The 17,205-nt window shown below is 41.0% G+C and overlaps 1 protein-coding gene across 1 annotated transcript in view; it reads left to right on the top strand.

The window, feature by feature from the left end:
- The first annotated feature begins 256 nt into the window (after positions 1 to 256).
- The window catches only part of grin3bb (glutamate receptor, ionotropic, N-methyl-D-aspartate 3Bb), a 58,387-nt gene continuing 41,438 nt past the window's right edge, over positions 257 to 17,205 (top strand). Inside the window, exon 1 of the mRNA XM_088622365.1 lies at positions 257 to 1,073. Within this exon, the coding sequence (XP_088478491.1) occupies positions 402 to 1,073 (672 nt within the window). The 5' untranslated portion in view covers positions 257 to 401. The remainder of the gene's footprint in view (positions 1,074 to 17,205) is intronic.

Here is a 17,205-nt window from a genome sequence, read left to right as displayed (position 1 = left end):
ACCCGGCTGAAATGTGAATTCCAACCATACTCTTTTCCTTGTAGTCTTACTGAAGCCGCGGCAGCATGAAACAACTTAAGTTGGGCATGCACGCTGAAACCCGAGACTTTATCTCCGTAATCGTTTCTCTCCTGAAGATCAAGTCTTCCCTCGCCGCTTAATAACATCGCTTTGATTCGGAACCATTCCCAGCGATAAAGACCGTCATGTAAGGTAATTAACGTTTGCAGCCAAACTGTAAAGGTGTACGCTATAATGTAACCAAATGGGGGGAAAAAAAACAACCTCGGAACCAAGTTGTGACAAATATTGATTTATTTGTATTAAAGTAAACATGAGCAACATGCCGCAGCTGCTGTTCAGCTGTCGATATCTGCTGCTTTTACCGGTGGCACAGGGGAATGACAAGCGGCTCCTCCGCCTTTCCTGAAAGACCCCCCCCCCATCTCCACACCCCCCCTCCCCTTCACACTATAACCACACATTCGCACTATAACTCCATCTATAGATCACCACTCATATCACCGTCAACAAAAAAAGAAAAGAAAGGCAAAAAAAAAAGAAAACGCAAGCAATGCTATCTTCTCAAAAGACCTCAGTCCGTTCGAGAGCGCAGCAGGATGGATTTAATCTTCTCCAGGTTCTTGGTATACTTTTACTTCGGGTTCCAAATCGTCCTCCATACCTATATCGACCCCGGTCACCCCCATCCCCAGCCCTGCCACATCCTGGCGCGGATAGGGCACACTGTGCGTTTGGGTGCGCTGCTACCTACCGGTCAGCCGGCCCGGGTGCTAACTGCTCTCAACCGCGCCCTGGCCAGCCTGTCTCAAAGTCGGGACAACTTCCTCCCTTACAACCTGAGCCTCGAGGTGTTGCCGCGGGAGCCTCACGACGGAGACCCGGAGTCCCTCTTCAGGTGCGTCTGCCAAGCTATCGTTGTGCAGGGGGTCTCCGCGGTGCTCGCCTTCCCCCAGACCCCGGACGAGCTGATCCAAGTGGAATTTATGTCTTCTGTTTTGGAAATCCCCTTCGTTAGCATCATGGAGCAGGGCGAGCCTCTGAAAACCCGGGTAAGGAACGTCGATTCTTTTGCTCTACTCGGGGTAGGTGCGTTATTTTAGCGTCCGTTCCTGGAGGTTTGAAAGTTATCCAACTGCGTTTTGCGCTCGTTTCTGTGCGTCTAACGGTCTCATTTCGCTAACAGCTCCAGTCTGTTGCCTGCTACCAGTTGAGCCTCTGTATACATGTTATTTACAGGATGCTAAATTGTGTTTTTCCGTGTATTTAATTTCATGAATACACGTGGGATTTTCTAACAGGTGAAACATGAGATGCACGGGTGGAATGCCCCCACGGTATATATCCCCGTTAGCGGAGGCTATCACAAATTGACCTTCGTTTGAGTCATTTTTAAACGGGTTCTGCTTAATTCACTTAAATTCCACCAGGACGAAAGTCGGTTCGTTTTCTTTCATTTTGCCTTGTGAGATTCGTGGCCATCTCTCGGATTTGGTTACCTGTAGCGAAGCGAATTGTTTCACTTTCAGAGCGTTTTCGGGGGAAAAAAAAACAGGAAAATAAAGGAATGAGAGCGTTCGTTCGGGAGGACATCCCTCTACGTTTATGATCTTTCTGATTTCATTTTTAATGTCTAAACTGCTAAGTGTTTCTGGAGCAGTCCACACATTACTGGCCATGAGCGCTGCGGGCGTGCTGTTTATAACCACCAGAGCTGGCGCGGTTGTGTGCAGAATGTGAATATACCTCGACGGACAGCTGACTCAGCGGTGATGGTTAATCGGAAAAAAAAACTGCAGGCGAATATCTGTCATTTGGTGGCTTTTGTGTAAGATATCAAACCGGCTGTACTGCCTTGGTGCCGGTGTTTTAGGATGGCTCTTGTGACTACGTTAATAAGGATTCGTGAATAGTTGAGTTGTACGCCGCATACGTCGCAGAAAACGTTGAGGTAAAAAACACTGTGTTTTTATTCATGAGTGGTAACATTTTAACTTCTGTAGTCATTTAGTCATCAGTGTACCACGAGTAAGGATCTTGTAGTATTCAGCGTCAATTAATTTTCCTCATGCTCCTTAAATATTTGAGCCTCCAGCTCATCTAAGCTTGAGTGGCTGGATTTGTCTAGTTTATTGTCTCCTGCATGTGGCAGTATCATATTTTGCAGGAGCTAGGTAAAGTTTTTGTAATTAAGCCCCACACTCTTATTTTTCAATCCTCCTAATTGCTCATGAGTGTTGGTATTGATTCAGGCATGGGTGACAACAAGTTAGATGGCTCCCCTCTTATCTGTAACTGTTCTTATTTACTTCTACTACAGTATCACATGCATGTACAGTTCCAAGTACTACAAATAAACCAACAGACAACCAACTGCATAGTTGTAGGGTGGCATGGTGTGAGTGTTTGCATGTTCGTGTCTGTGTGTGCCCTGCAAAGGACTGGCATCCCATCCAGGGTGTCTCCTGCCTTGCGCCTGTTGCTTGCTGGGATAGGCGCCGGCTCCACCGTGACCCTGTATTAGATAAAGGGAAAGAAAATGGATTGGTGGGGAAAGGTAAGGCAACCATTTTCTTTCCTCATTGTGCCTAGACGAGGACCAGACGCTGGACCCTGGTAGTCAAAGCACCGTTTTTAATCCACCCACTCATTAGCTTCCAAACGGTCAAGTCCCAGTGTCCCTTGAGTGTTCTTCCCAAGAGGAAGGGATCAGAACTCCCATCGCTTCCCAACAGTCTGGGGGGAAAGGTTACCTGCAGTATGAGCACAACTGCAAACCCTTGAGGACCAAGGCACCTTCTGCTTTTCATTTGGACTCAACTTGCGATGCTTAATGAGTCCTTAATTGGGCTATTCTTTTGTTATAAAGAGCTGTTTTATCCCCTCAGTTCTTGGTTTCAGAAATCTCTGTTTTAGCTGCTGCCAAGACGTGCAATGAACTATTGCTCTTCAATTATTGCCTAAAGAGCTCTTAACAGAATGCTAAGTAATGATACACAGTCACAAGTGCTAATGACTGTATATTGTGTTAAACACTCCTGTACTAAGTATTGTTGATTCTGCATGAGTTCAATGACTTGAATATCAGAGAGCTGGTCAGATCACTGACGCCCGTAAACATAGTTGAACAGCGTTCAGAAACACAGCATATGGACATAGTTAATGGCACTTTTCATGCTAGAGTACTGTATTAAAAGCTAATATTGGATATAAAGGACTTTTCAAGCAATTATTTCAGTTGTACTGTAAGGTTTTAATGGCCTCAGGTGTAACAGAAGAGGCTGTGATCTTTGAGGAACAGGATTGGAAACCACTGATTTAGAGCTGGGCGGCACAGTGAAAGTGGTTAGCATTGCTGCCTCACAGGATGGAGGCCCTGGGTTCAATTTCTGAGCTGCTATCTGTGTGGAGTTCGCATGTTCTTCCCGTGTTCATGTAAGTTTCCTGTGAGTGATCTGGGTTCCTCCCACAGTCCAAAGACATACCAGTAGGTTAATTGGCTTCTGGGAGAATTGGCCCTGGTGGGAGTGAGTGCACATCTGAGTCTGTGTGCAGAGGACTGCTGTCCCTTCCAGGGTGTATCCCTTGTTCCCATTGCCTGCCAGGACAGGCTCCAGCTCCCCTGTGATCCGGTATTGGGTGAAGCGGAGATTAGATTATGGATGGATGCTTTAGAGCTGGGTTTCAAATCCTAATCCTGGAAGCCCACATATCTGCTGGTTTCTGCTCCTGCTAAACTCTCAGTTACATAATTGAATTAATAATGTGATTAATTTGAATGGTTTGACTGCTTTCAGCTCTTAAGCATCTTGGAGATGACCATTTTAAATTTTTACATTTCATAAGTACAATAAAAACTCAAAACATGAGATTTGAACAAAAACTGGCAAATATACTTATCAAGTAACTTATTAGTTCAATTAAGGCTTCAGTTAGGTAATTAAGCTTATACTGGAATGAAACCAGTAGCTGTGTGATCCACCAGGACCACGATTGGGAACCCCTTCTGTAAAGCATTACGCTGCAAACCCAAATCTAGGAAATGTGATCAGTTAAAAAAGCAATTTTCTCAATTAAGATAATTCTGATCCTTTAGGGCCGAACGGTAATCAGATTTTTTTCCTCTAAATGATCTCTGAATTACTGGATTTAATAAATTACTTGCTCCATTAATCACGATTAAATTGTTCCGTGCCCTTTGAAACTTACTATCTAATGGTGACTATGAAATGTACCGGGTTATCTCTGCAGGGTCAGGGTTAAAGAGCCTTTACGTGGGAAAAACAGACTTGATCAAGAGAGGGTTCACATGGGAGGACAGCTGGGTTGCGTGTAGCCACTTGACCTGAGGACCTCATCCAGCTGTTTCCTGAAGGAAGCCAGGGATCGCATCGCTAGCATGGCTGAGTTACTTGTTCCTGACCCCCGCCATCCTCTGTGTAAAAAAGTGCTCCCTGGTCGGATTTTTTTAATTCGGCTCTCCTCTTGTGTCCTCTGGTTGGTGTTTCACTTTTGATTTTGTAAAAGGAAGCCTAAGGCAAGCTTTGTAGTTGAGGATTGTGAATGTTGAAATAGCTTCACCTTCTCTGTTCAAGACTAGAAAGGATAGATTATTGGACCCTGAGTCCTGGACATTCTTTTTAGCCCTGGAATGTATATAACATCCTTTCTGTAGATTGACTACAACTGCAGCTAGCAGTAACTGTATTAAACATGCCTCCTCTACTAGCTGTAGTGCTGTAATGTACTGTATAAGTAGGTCTGATGTCTGTCTGTCTGATGTCTGGACTTGATAACAAGAATAAACATAGAATAGCAAGGAGAAATTGTCAAACAGTTGCACAGAAGGTGTCTTCAGGAGTGTACATACTGTACATTTTCAGGAAGAGGGAGTTCTGCCTCTTTTCCGGCCTCATTCGGGAATGCAGCTTGGGAAGAAGGAGCTCTCCCTGTTTTCCAGTCTCAACCACGAGTGGAGCTTGGCCTCTTCTAGAGCCAAGCTGGCTCTTTATTTGGTACAGTGGTAGAGCATGTGACACATCGTGGTCTTGCTACACATGCTGTCTTGTGAAGTGTCTGTACTGTTTGAGGATAAAAGGGATTTCTTTAATTCTTTCTGTTTCTTCTGAAATGTGGATATCAGGTCCAGCATTTTTTACAAAGGAGTAGAAAGAAATCGCTGAGATATACTATTTAATTTCTGTACGTGTAGTAGCTGACACTCCCTTATAAGCTTAAGGCAACTGGTATAGGGTGTGCTTCAGAGCTTCTTTTTATTATTAAACAAAATTCTTTCTGGGTCAGCAGAGAGCTGTTTGGAAAAACTCAGAGAGGCAGCAGAGCTGGTACATCAAGGACAGCTCTCACTCGCTTGCTGGCTTCTGGGTGGGTTCCTGTTAGAGTTTTGAAGGACAAAAAGAACCTGCTAATGAGGAGATAGCTTTCAGGCAAAGCAGAGCTGATGACAGAAGTAAAAAAAATCACTTCAGAAATTCAGCAACTTATAGGGACCTGACAAAAGAAAACAGTCTCTTGCTTGATCCTTCATTGATAGATGTTTTTGTAAAATGCTGATAAACTGATAAATTGGCTTGTTTAAGAATTGCAAAGATCATGTTGTTTTTTTCTGTCTTCTCTTCTAGCAGCCTTATTGCTACCTACATCTGTAGGCATCTAGTAGTTGTGGTTCGGTAATTATCAAACCAGGATAAACTCACTGGCAGTTTTTTGGACAGAAGCACAAAGGTCTTTTGGCTGAGCGAACTGCACAGAGGATGATCCCAGATGTCGGTTAATTTCCCTGTCAGTGCCTTCAATGCAAAAAAGCCTTTGGAAATAAAATTGAAACTCAAACCTCCTGATCAGCACTATTGCAGGATTGCTTTACCAATGCATAAGCTACAGTATATTAGTGTCTGCATTGATGAATTAGCAGTCTGTAAAATGCATTTATGCTGTCTAAGTGCTAATTGTGTATTAATTAAAAGTATTCATAATTAAGTAACATGGTTCCTGTTGTAGCCATCATTGGTAATATGAGGATGCTGTGGGATGTTTATAATAATGAAATTTGAGGGCTTTATGATAATTATCATCTACAGAATTGATATGTTGCTTACAGCCTAGAAATCTGTAATATTTCTCTCTGATTGAGTGTGTGCAAGGCCATGGTAGCAGTAGTTTATATTTTCAAGCATTCATTCACAAGTCTGTGGATGTATAGAGGTAACAGTCTGATATTTATCTTTTAGACTTGTATCTTAACACTGCAAAAACATTAACGTTGTGGAAATTTCACTTACTGTAAACTTCACATCCACTGTTAAGGGGGTTTATTTGTCCTGTTTCATTTCCACACATTAAAATCAAATATGCTATTGTGATGGAATGTGAGGCAGAGTAATAGAGGAATAATAAAATAAGATCACTTCATTGGCCACATACAATTTCTTGTATTAGGAATTTGTCTTTTCACATACCCCAGCTTGCTCTCCATGAGACACACAGACAGGGAGAGAAGCTTGGGATCAGAGCACCCTAGAGCACCAACAGAGTAGGATTCCTCTACCGGCATCGGGATACGAACCGGCAACCTTCCAGCCACAGGCGCAGATCCTGAGCCACAGAGCCACAGCTCCGCCCCAAATATTTGCACTAAGAACTTTGAAAACCTTAACCCATCGTATCTGTTTTTTCTGCCCTGTTACAATGATGAAACTACATTTCCAGGTAGGCAAAGGGACCACTCATTCACTGTTTTTCTGTGTGATGAAGCTCAGCAATTAATGGTTAGTCTGTTGGGATACAAAAGTGTGGGAAGCACTGTCTTTTATTGGGAGGGACTGTTATGCACTGCATTTCCAACCTAAAGTGTAGAATCATGTCCAGGCATTGCAAAGGGAGTGCTATATTTACTGTTATGTCAAGGAAGGCCTGTAACCTTTAACTTTTTTTTACACAAACTAATCTGCATGCTGAGCAGCCACTTCCTGTGCAGGGTGCATGGTGGGATGTAGAGGAAGAGGAGTGATGAGTGACCACCCCATGTGTGAACGATTTCCCCCTGCCTGCCCAGTCCCAGCCACGCGAGCAGCAGCCTGTAAATCAGTCTAGCAGAGTGAGTGTGCGAATCGGATCATGCGCTGCCGAGCTGACAATACGCTGATGACATTTGCGTGGATCTGCAGAAAACTGGTGACCGCTCTCTGGTGCCGTTAGGCAGCATGGTGTCATAAAGACCAGTGACTGTGACAATGACATTCTGACAGCTTTCTACAGGGTTCTTTCTCTGAGGCCTACAGCTGCCAAATTGTCATCCCAGCTTGTCTCTGCCCCAGGAACTGTATCTCCACAATTCAGACTGCCCAGCTAGAACATCAACACAGATGTTGCCCCAACTCATGACGAAGGACATTTGAACACTAACACATAACTAGGGTGCTGGTTAACCTTTGCTTAGGAGATATGTGTTGGAGGGATTTGCTGATACCTTTAAGGCAAGCTTTTTAACCTACACACTTTAAGCCTCCCTGTTTTGCTGTCAAAAATCATCCATTCAAAAGAATGAAGATACATTTTTCTTTTTGCCAGTACTCAACCGAAATTGATGCACCTTGCATACCTGGGGACCAAAAGAGTTTTTCATAAAACAGAAAAATTTACACTAACTAATTTAACTAAGAATTTAACAGGTGTAAATTTTTGTGACAACACCGCCCAGCAGAAAATTCAGGGGGTGGTCACAGAGGTTCTAAAGTCTGTAGTCCATAGAAAAAATAGGACAAAATGTATCCTGTAAATAAACATGCTCTTGTGCAGGAAAAATACAAAAAAAAGACAAACATTCAACAACAGTAATCACTGCAGTTTCTCCAAGGAATTTCCTTCAGGTTGTTTCAAAACAACAGGCCTAGACGCAGTCAGGCATATGTAAGAATCTGCAGACAATGATACTCCACAGAGATTAAAACAAGAGTGAAGGTCTGCACCATACAGTAAGTGCCAGGTTTAAATACCCTAAACTCCGCCCCAGCTCCTCTTGATGGACAGGTGAGCCTCCATTTTGTCCAGAGGTGAGTCAGGGTCTGTAACCTTGACAGAAAATGGTGGAACAGATGGACAATCACCTTGGACTGACAACAGGCAAGACAAATACAAATACCCTACAAGAAGAAAAAATACAAGGATTTGTAAACAAATGATTTGATTCCCAGAACTATGGGTCTGTTTTTCAGTGCTAGAAAGAATTTAATGTGATTATTACTATTTATACTTATTTACATAATATTATTCTGCTCATTCTTTGTGTGAAATATGTTTGTTTCTTTCTATGATGGTTGATTAAAGCAGCTACTGGGAATTTGAAATACAGTGTAGTTCTAAGTGTGGCTTTTCAGTCCCTGTAGTCTAGTGGTTGGGATTTGTTGGTCTTTGTACTGTGGCCCAGGTTGGTTTCCTGTTAGGGAAAAGGTTGAGCTGATTTTTGTTTGAGTCTTGAACAAGCAACCCAGCCATATTATTGAAACTTATACTCTGGTTTTGTTCAGGATATGGCCAGATGAGGTCCTTGAATCAATTAACTACTAATTACTAAATAGGATAGATGGGCTGAATCGTTTGTGACTCCTTTAGCTCGTAACCTGTCCTGAGTTGTGTTCTTATATCTCTCAATAAAGGGGATGTTTGGAGTTTAAGTGAGTTAAAGTTAAAGTTTTGCATTTGTGGTCAGAAGCTAATCATGCTTTTGTCTGTGCCTTCTAAGAATTTGAAATACCAGCCTGAACAAATTCTGTGGTAATCAGTTTTCTCTTACTTTGTTGGATTACATGAAAATGGCCTTTTTCAAGAATTTCTTCAAACAGTTCTACTTTGAAAGCTTTGGTCAACTTTCCTTTCTGTATTACACAGGTGTTTAAAATAGAAAAAAAAGTTTGGTATTACTTCTTAGCAAACTTTCTTACTGAACAAAAAGGCTTTGGTCATCTTTGCAAAATCCTTGATCAGAATGTGCTGATTTGAATGCAGAGGTCATAATGTATTTGATTCACAGCAGTTCATAGTAGGACAATTCTGTGAACTTTGTTAAGTCTAATTAAAGTCAAGCTTAAAAGGAGTAGTTGTATGTGTCTGAACAGCAACATATTTTAATTAAATGCAGCCTCAGGGTTACAATAGACACCAACCCCTCAAATAGCTCATGGTGCTTTAGAAATTCTGCTAGGTGAAGCCTCTTCAAGGGCTGAATTCCATTTGGATTAAATCCTGAGAAATTCCACTTCATGAAAAATTTGTGCATCTTAAATTCCTTTTGCTCTCCTTGAAACGAAATGCTTAAGTCCTGGACTTTATTTCGGTTGTATAACCCCTGATAAACCCATCTGTGTGGCAGTAAATGCTGTATACTGGAGCAGAGGACTGCTGACTCTGCAGAAGTACCAAAGACAGAAAACCAGTTTGAGATTCATGTAGTGAACGTGCAATCCTTTTCATAGTGTGTCTCAACTTGAGCTCACTGCTTATTATGTTGAAGGTTAAAAGTTATTTCTCCCATTTTATAATTATACAGTTATTATTGTAGTTAATTTCCTGAAAACTCACAACTTTATTTCAGTGCTATCTTTAATTTAATTTTCAGATATGACATTACCAGTCCCTTTGCTCTGAGCAATACTGTGAGGCACCACCTTTAAATTAAGATGAAATAAGTTTGGGACAGGTAATCAAAGAATATTGGGTTTCACCATATCAGAATGTTAGTGATTCTTTGGGAAAAGATAGCAAGACTGTTCCTTGATTCATAGGTTTGAGCTCTCTGTGAGTACAGTATGTGCTCAAGCACTTCAATATTATTGATCATATTGTTAAGGCAGGAGTAAATGCATTTTTTAATTTATATGAGTGTGGGAGACCATAATGACTATTTCTTCTTGTACTGGGCTCCCTAGTCAACTAATCTTGCAGTTAATTACGATAGTGCAGAATTGTTGTTTACTCACCTATAATGACTTTCAGAAGAAAGTGACATTTGTGGTGATTAAGTGTCCGTGTAAAACTACTGTGAACAGGAGATATGCATGGTATATGTCAGAAATTGATGCATGTGTAATTCACAAAAACAACCCTAGAAACAATCCTGATAAACCCTAGTATCTACATTTAATTTGCTTCTGGCTTTGAAAGCTTAAACAATTTTTACCCTTAATAAAGGTTATGGGGTGAGGGCAGAGAACTTTTCTACAGTGCCCGGATAAGCTACATGTCACTTGGTGACAGGACAATTGAAGTTGTCTCCTCTTGTTATGTTCTCTAAATGGACTCTGCCAAGAGCTTCTTAAATTGAACAACTTTGCATTTTCGAGATGATCATTCGGTAAATTGACAAAGGGCCCCGACAGCACAAATTGTAGCACAGAACAGAAAAGTCAGAGGTTATTTTCTCACGCTGATTATACTCATCTTTGACCAGAAATTTCCATTTACAGTCCTAAAGTAGAAAAGCGAAAAAGGCAGTCACCCAGCTCTTGCTCTGAACATTAATCATTAATTTCAAACAAAATTGACTTTCCCTGTCCTAATAAGTGCAGCCCAAACATTGCTTTTGGAGTACAAAAATAGAGCAGTGAAAGGCCTAAAAATACCTGGCTGATAACCTGTAATGACTTACAGGTGTCTGTGTGTGATAGGCTGAATTACTTTGAGATTCCCGAGACTCTGTTGTGCGATATCTGAAATGGACATCCTTGGGCGGCCAGCTCTGTGAAATAAGGACGACCTCTTCTCTGTATAACATTGCTTGGGAGTTTGTGACCAGTCATGAGAGGTTTTACAATGCCCACCCCCCAGAAAAGACCGTCTGCTGATCTTTAAAGAAGATGCATGACAGATATCTCTTAACAATCTGACATTTTTGAAAATTGCACCAGCTGTGGAAATAAATAAAACAATATTGGGGACGAGTAAGTCTCTTCACTCATAAAACAAACGCTGGAAGGGGGTGCATTTAATTACTGTTTAATTTCTCTTACTTGGTGATGACTGCTTTTAAAGGCACCATATAAAATACAGGTCTCTGTTATTTGACTTGTTCAAACATAACCATTAAAAAAGTTTCTTTACCTCTTGTATGTAGAGGTAGCACTTCATGTCATAGTAATGATATAAAATAAAAAGAATTATGAATACAGGAGGTTGTGGGAGTCCGGTGTCATGTATGTAGAAAATAGTGATTTAAGTACCAACAATTGTGCGTGTTACATAATCCCATAGACTATATAAAGGTAACACTGGATCTAGTGCTGCAACACATGTTCACACATGAGTTATTTGTTGATGTGTTGCAGCAGTAGATATGTTCAAGTTATATGAACATATACAGTGAACATGGTTAGTTTACTGCACATTTTGTACTTGGAATTAATATTCCTCTTCAGAATTTGAATACATTGAGTCCTTTTGCATTAAAAAATAGGATTTGCCTCTGGGGAAAAAGTTAACTAGCATCTTCTCCCCTTCAAAGAATCAAGACATGATTAGCATTATCTTAATCATTACGTCGGGGTCAAATAAGGCTTCCCTGCCAAAAGCTCTGGAGCTTAAGATTGTAGATTCACAATGAGTAAAAGGCAAAACTGCCTTGAAGGCAGATCCTGCTTGCTTTGGACACTTTTTCAAAAATGTCTGCTATATTTTTACCTGTATGCGTGTGTAACACACCGTGACACTGATGTTGCACTGGTTTGTTTTCTCTGGCGTTTTCTCTTCTTTGTGAAACTCAGTTTGAGTTCATTTCATGTTGATTAAAACAGAAAACCCTGTTCTGTTGTAAATCTATTGAAAAGGAACAAATTGCCCTTCTGCACTGTAGTAACAGAACCATATTTGCCATTTCCAACAGGGTAAAAGTACCACAGGTTAAACAGCCAATGAAAGTTTTTTTTTTCCCACAGTACTTTCAAGGTTGTTGCAAATTTAATTCTGATGTAAGTAGTGGGAATTTGTTATAATCCTGAATTGCAAATCCAGTTCTTAATATGTTGCTCAGTTGTAAACAAAAAGTGAACAATGATCAGAACTAGAAAAACTAGTCCAGGGCACTAGCCGTGGAGACCACTTAATGACAGTGACTTATGAGCTCCAACAACTATGGCTAAAGAATGCTCATATATCTGGCTTGTAAACCCCACATCTTCTATTTTGTAAAAGAAGAGTGCGTGAAATTTCAGTTGGATTAATACATTTGACAGAGGGCCTTGTTTGTCCAGAAATAATGGCCACTGTTTTGGAAGACATTTATGAATGGTATCGGCTGTTTCCTTAAATCAATAGCCTCGTTTTTCTGTTGTTGTTTGGGTTGTATCGATCTGAGTTCTAAGTGGAGTTAAATCTCATACATAAATTCAAGAAATAATCAAGTGATGCATAGCAAAACTCCAAGACTCGCATCTGAGTTGTTTTTAATTTCTCCTGAGCTGTAATTTTATGTATAAGACACAAAGGTTTGGATTGGAGGGGGAGGAGGGAGGGGGAGTATGTGCTGGAATACAGCTCTGTTACATTTGTGGAGAAGCTCATACAAATGCCTTCTGTGACTTTTCAAAGTTTACATGTGTATAATTTTCATGGTTCACATGTGTACGATTAATTTGACGTTCATAAAGGTAGAACTGTTTGATTGTAGCTCGGGTTTGTGCCAAAACAAAATAAGCTAGTCACATCGAAATCTGCATTTACTGCATGTATTGTGTCGCGTGTATTTATTGATTCCCAGCCTTTGAGGCATTGCAGCATTTTAATTTTCAATCCCCTCAGCCTCATCCTTTCCATTTTAAGTGGAGTGGAAAAACTGTTGTGCTGCATCAAGTTCCCTGACAAACAGGGACAATTACTTCAGCGATAATCCATTGTTTTCACTGGATTTGCAGCAGCCATTGGCAGTCGGTGTCTCAGCCAAGCTCTGAATGTGGGCATTGTTTCCTGAAACCATGGCCGGCCAAGTTCTCACAGCTGCCATCATCATTGAGTAACCTCTGCCATGTGTGACCTGTGATGGGCACTGGCACTGCCTTCCCTCCCCACCTTCCTTCATCATCTGCATCCCTGCCCCCTTTTGGGGTTTTTTTTGTGTGACTCAGAGACCCAAAAAATCTCTGATCCTCTGCCTAGCGCACTCATACTCCCAAATAAAAAGGTATTGGCACATCCCAGCTTCAGCCCATATCCCTTTTGAAGAAGGAACAAAGCCTTTGCAGTGTCTGCTGCTGAAACGGCACTCCGCCAGCCTGAGGGAGACACAGTAGGACACATCGCCTGCTGTGCTGCCACAGTGCACCAGCTTGAGGCTGTAATATGCCAAGGGCAGTATGAATGGACACTCCCCATTGCAGAGAACATCTCTTTATTTGCCGGTGTGTACCAGAGTCAGTAAAGCTGTGCAGGGTCAAACATTTAGCAGAAGAAAGTCACCCACTCACCCAACACAGCTGAAAACGTTTGATTGCATGAGGGGCCTGTCTGCCGGATTCTTCTGAACCTTCTGGAAAGGGCCGAGAGGAGAATTGGGCTACGTGAACTAAGTCCAGGCTAGGTTATGTCAGGTGTTAAAGAGTTGATTGCATTCCAGTTCCACACAGCTGCTGCTGTCATTCCAGTCCTGTGTCATTTTGTGCATTATTGAAACCTTATTTCAACTACCAAGTTGCTTGATTGGAATTTGTGCAAGTGTTTTTTTACTCCAATGTATGGTCTTTTATTTTACTTATGAGATGCAACAGTTTAAATTCATACTTCAGCCTGTTTAAGAACTGGAAACTGTTTAATTGTTCAACATATTAAGTCAAGTAAAGGATTTGATTGTGTAGTATGGGTAAGGTATAAATGTTCTTATTTCATTTTATTTACTTTAATTGTCTTTTTTCTTTTTTTTTCTTATTTATCTCTATGTACAGTGTCGTTCTGCTTGGATAGTCATATTATTATTATAATTCTACAGGATACACAAGGAGTGTTACATAACCTGCCTATCTCTAGCTCTAGCAGACTTCAAAAGTACTGAGCTCAGAAAAACTGCATTGTGGGAGGTGTAGAGGTCACTGGCCAAGGCTACTGAATGTCTGTGTCACATTGATAAGTCATTAAAAACTGGGAAAACATTCTGGAACCTCTTCACTCTTTTGAGAGCAATCTCTTTTTAATCATGATTGAATGGAAGATTTACTGTAGCTCCCACTCATTTCAACACTCTCAATACCAAAATGAATGGTTTTTGACTCCATTACATCCTCTGGAATTATATCTCAGGAGTTAACAAAGGTTACAGACAGATTAATATCCTGTAATGCAGGGTGTCTGATGGAAAGTATGGCTGTCTGTGACAGATTTTCACAACGGGAGTAACTGTTGTGAAGAGCACGTGGAGGTTAAGTGCATCTTTGGGTTATATGTACAGACATCACATTTCTCAACAGCCAATCAAAATTCACCATGTTTGTTAGTCAAGGGCTTTTACCCATGAGCCTCTACTCTGGTCTAACTTACTGTCATGGCCAGCAGGAAGCACTGAGTAGTCATATTGGATCACAAATAGGCTTAGGGTGCAAAGGAATGGTCAGGCTGCAAAAATGACCGTTTTTGCCAATATTATTGCTTTGCTAAAATTATACTAAAATAAAAGCATATTTTAAGTATTTACATTTTAAAGTGAAGTACATATACAATATAAAATCCATTGGGGGGTATAAAGCTCAGTATATATGCAAGGAATTTGTAATAATGCGGCATAAAAATAATACATAAATGTTTGTGTAAACGTTATTGTCTACTTTTTGGTGCCCTTGCCCTCAAAATCCAAGATTCCCACATGTAAACAGTCATCTTCGATGGGACAGGGTACTCTTTTCCTGTCTGTGTGAGTAAAGTAAATCCCCCCAAGTAGTTTTGTAAAAAAAAAAATCCATTGAAGTAATACATAATAATATTTGTTCCTTGCTAATACTACTGCAGTGGAAACAACCCACAGATGCTGTGTACCAGTGTGTGGTAAAATCTCTTTGCGATAGTGGGGTTCGCATTATTTGGGGGTGCACTTGTGTTAACTCACTGAATCAGAAACATAGAGCCGGTTTAAAGAGCTAGACTTCAGGTGAGCCATATGACTCTACTGCATCACATACTGTACATCATGCTAGAGTACTAGTTTTTCCTTCTGTCAAATCTTAATGGTTGCATTGCTTTTCATTTTGTAGGCCATTTGGTTCCTGGCTCCTCAACAAAAAGTGAAAATTCTCATATAATATAAACCTACTTACTGCTTGGCATTTTGGCAGACATATCAGTTCAATAGTGGTCAATGTTATCAACGAGATACACACTGGAGGGCATGTCAGTTCATCACAGGATGCACACACACACCATCACACCACTATGTCTTATCTGAGTGTGGGAGAAAACCAGAGCACCCAAAGGAAACCTCTGCAAACACAGGTAGCACATACAGTAATATTCCACACAGGTAGCACCCTCGGAATTGAACCCAGGCCTCCAGCACTGCAAAGAAGCCATGTTAATCACTCCACTGTGCCTCCCCTGATCAGCTTTTTGCTTTTTGCCTTGTTTTACTGCACACATTTTTCCATTACAAAACCTGGCCTGGGTGGGAGTCCACCCCATTAGCTAATGCATCCTTAATTGGAGATGCTGAAATGAGATTGTTTGTATAGCCCCCCCCTCCTCCATACTACCATGGCAGCTTGAATCAAGTAAATGAAGCTTGAGTACCGGAGGGCAGGAAGGTGTGCGCCTTCTGCGTCAAACAAAACAGGGTGCCAGCGTGGGGAGATTGTAAGCAATCACAGCTGTTTTGCGATGCTAAACGAGCTGATGCCTTTGAGCTTAGATTGACACCCTGTTCTGAAAAAGTACAGCCGATGATTATTCCTCCCCCGTTCTGGTTGGCCACTTGTTTAAAGGACGGGGAAAAATCAATTTGCATAATAACACAATACTGATAAGGTGCAGACAGGGCCTGGATTGGAAAAAAAATATATAGCAATGACTCACAAAAGAGAAACTGCCTTCTCATTTCTCCTCTAAACTAGTCCTGGCTCCTGCTCTACTGCCAGTTAAAGATGACAGCATCTTTAACTTTTATTTTTCCCTTATTCCTTTCTCATTTATTTCTTGACTTCTTGGGGATTTCTTTCTTTGGCTAGAAATGTTCAGGGACACGCAGCTTTTTGGGAGACAAACTTTGTAAAGGGGCCATAGTTTGAGGCTGGTATTGTTCCATTACAGAATGTGGATACCTGGATGCTTTCAGGACCTATGATAAATGCACTCCTCCTGAGCACAGTAAGAAATGTGGGTGTTTTTGAAGAGCCAGGCCTTTGTTAGAAAGTGTGAATCACTAGATTCCCCTTGGGAAATGGTTCTGTATGGTTCAGAATTATGAGACAAAGTACACTGTTCCCAGTCCTAGTCCAGGAGGCTAACGCACCTGACAGCTTTCATTCCAGCTGAGCTTAAAAACCTAATTGAAGCTTTAATCAAATTAGTAAGATGCTTGATTGTACGTAACATTTGAAAGTATCTCTTTGACTCAAGAGTTTGGGATTTGATTTTAATTGCAAAATGCAGTAGTTAAAAGGCGACCTCCAGCAGACTTAAAATCTGTAAAGAGTCACGCACTTCAGATGAATCAGTTCAATTACAAATTCAATGATGTAACTAAAAACCTGACTGAAACAACAACTAACAGGTGTATGGAACACCAGCTGTACAACCTTTGCATATTTTTAAACATTTGGAATATTTTTATACTATTAGGTGATCAGGAAAAATGAGAAAGGTCTTTGTTGATGATAAACGATATAAACCTGCCAATACATCCCTTTTCCTGATCAAACACACGCGGATGAGTTATCTGAAGTTGTTCTGAAGAGATCACCGCTTAAGATTTTTTGGCGCAGTAACACAAGCAGTGCCTGATGTAATAACGAGATTAAAACAAATCCCTAGGATCTGTTCCTGCAAGAGAAACACAAGGTGAACCCTTCTGCATTTTTCAACTGAGTACCCTGGGGAAAACATGGAATACTGATGTTTTTTCGATAAGCGTGTCTTCACCTGTGTGTGTTTTGTTAATTATGCGGTGCATGATAATTTTAGATGTGCTCTTATTTGAAGAATTGT

Source organism: Lepisosteus platostomus, chromosome 27 (genome assembly GCF_059453375.1).
Source record: "Lepisosteus platostomus isolate fLepPlt1 chromosome 27, fLepPlt1.hap1, whole genome shotgun sequence".
Taxonomy (NCBI): domain Eukaryota; kingdom Metazoa; phylum Chordata; class Actinopteri; order Semionotiformes; family Lepisosteidae; genus Lepisosteus; species Lepisosteus platostomus.
This window is presented reverse-complemented; position numbering and strand designations above follow the sequence as displayed.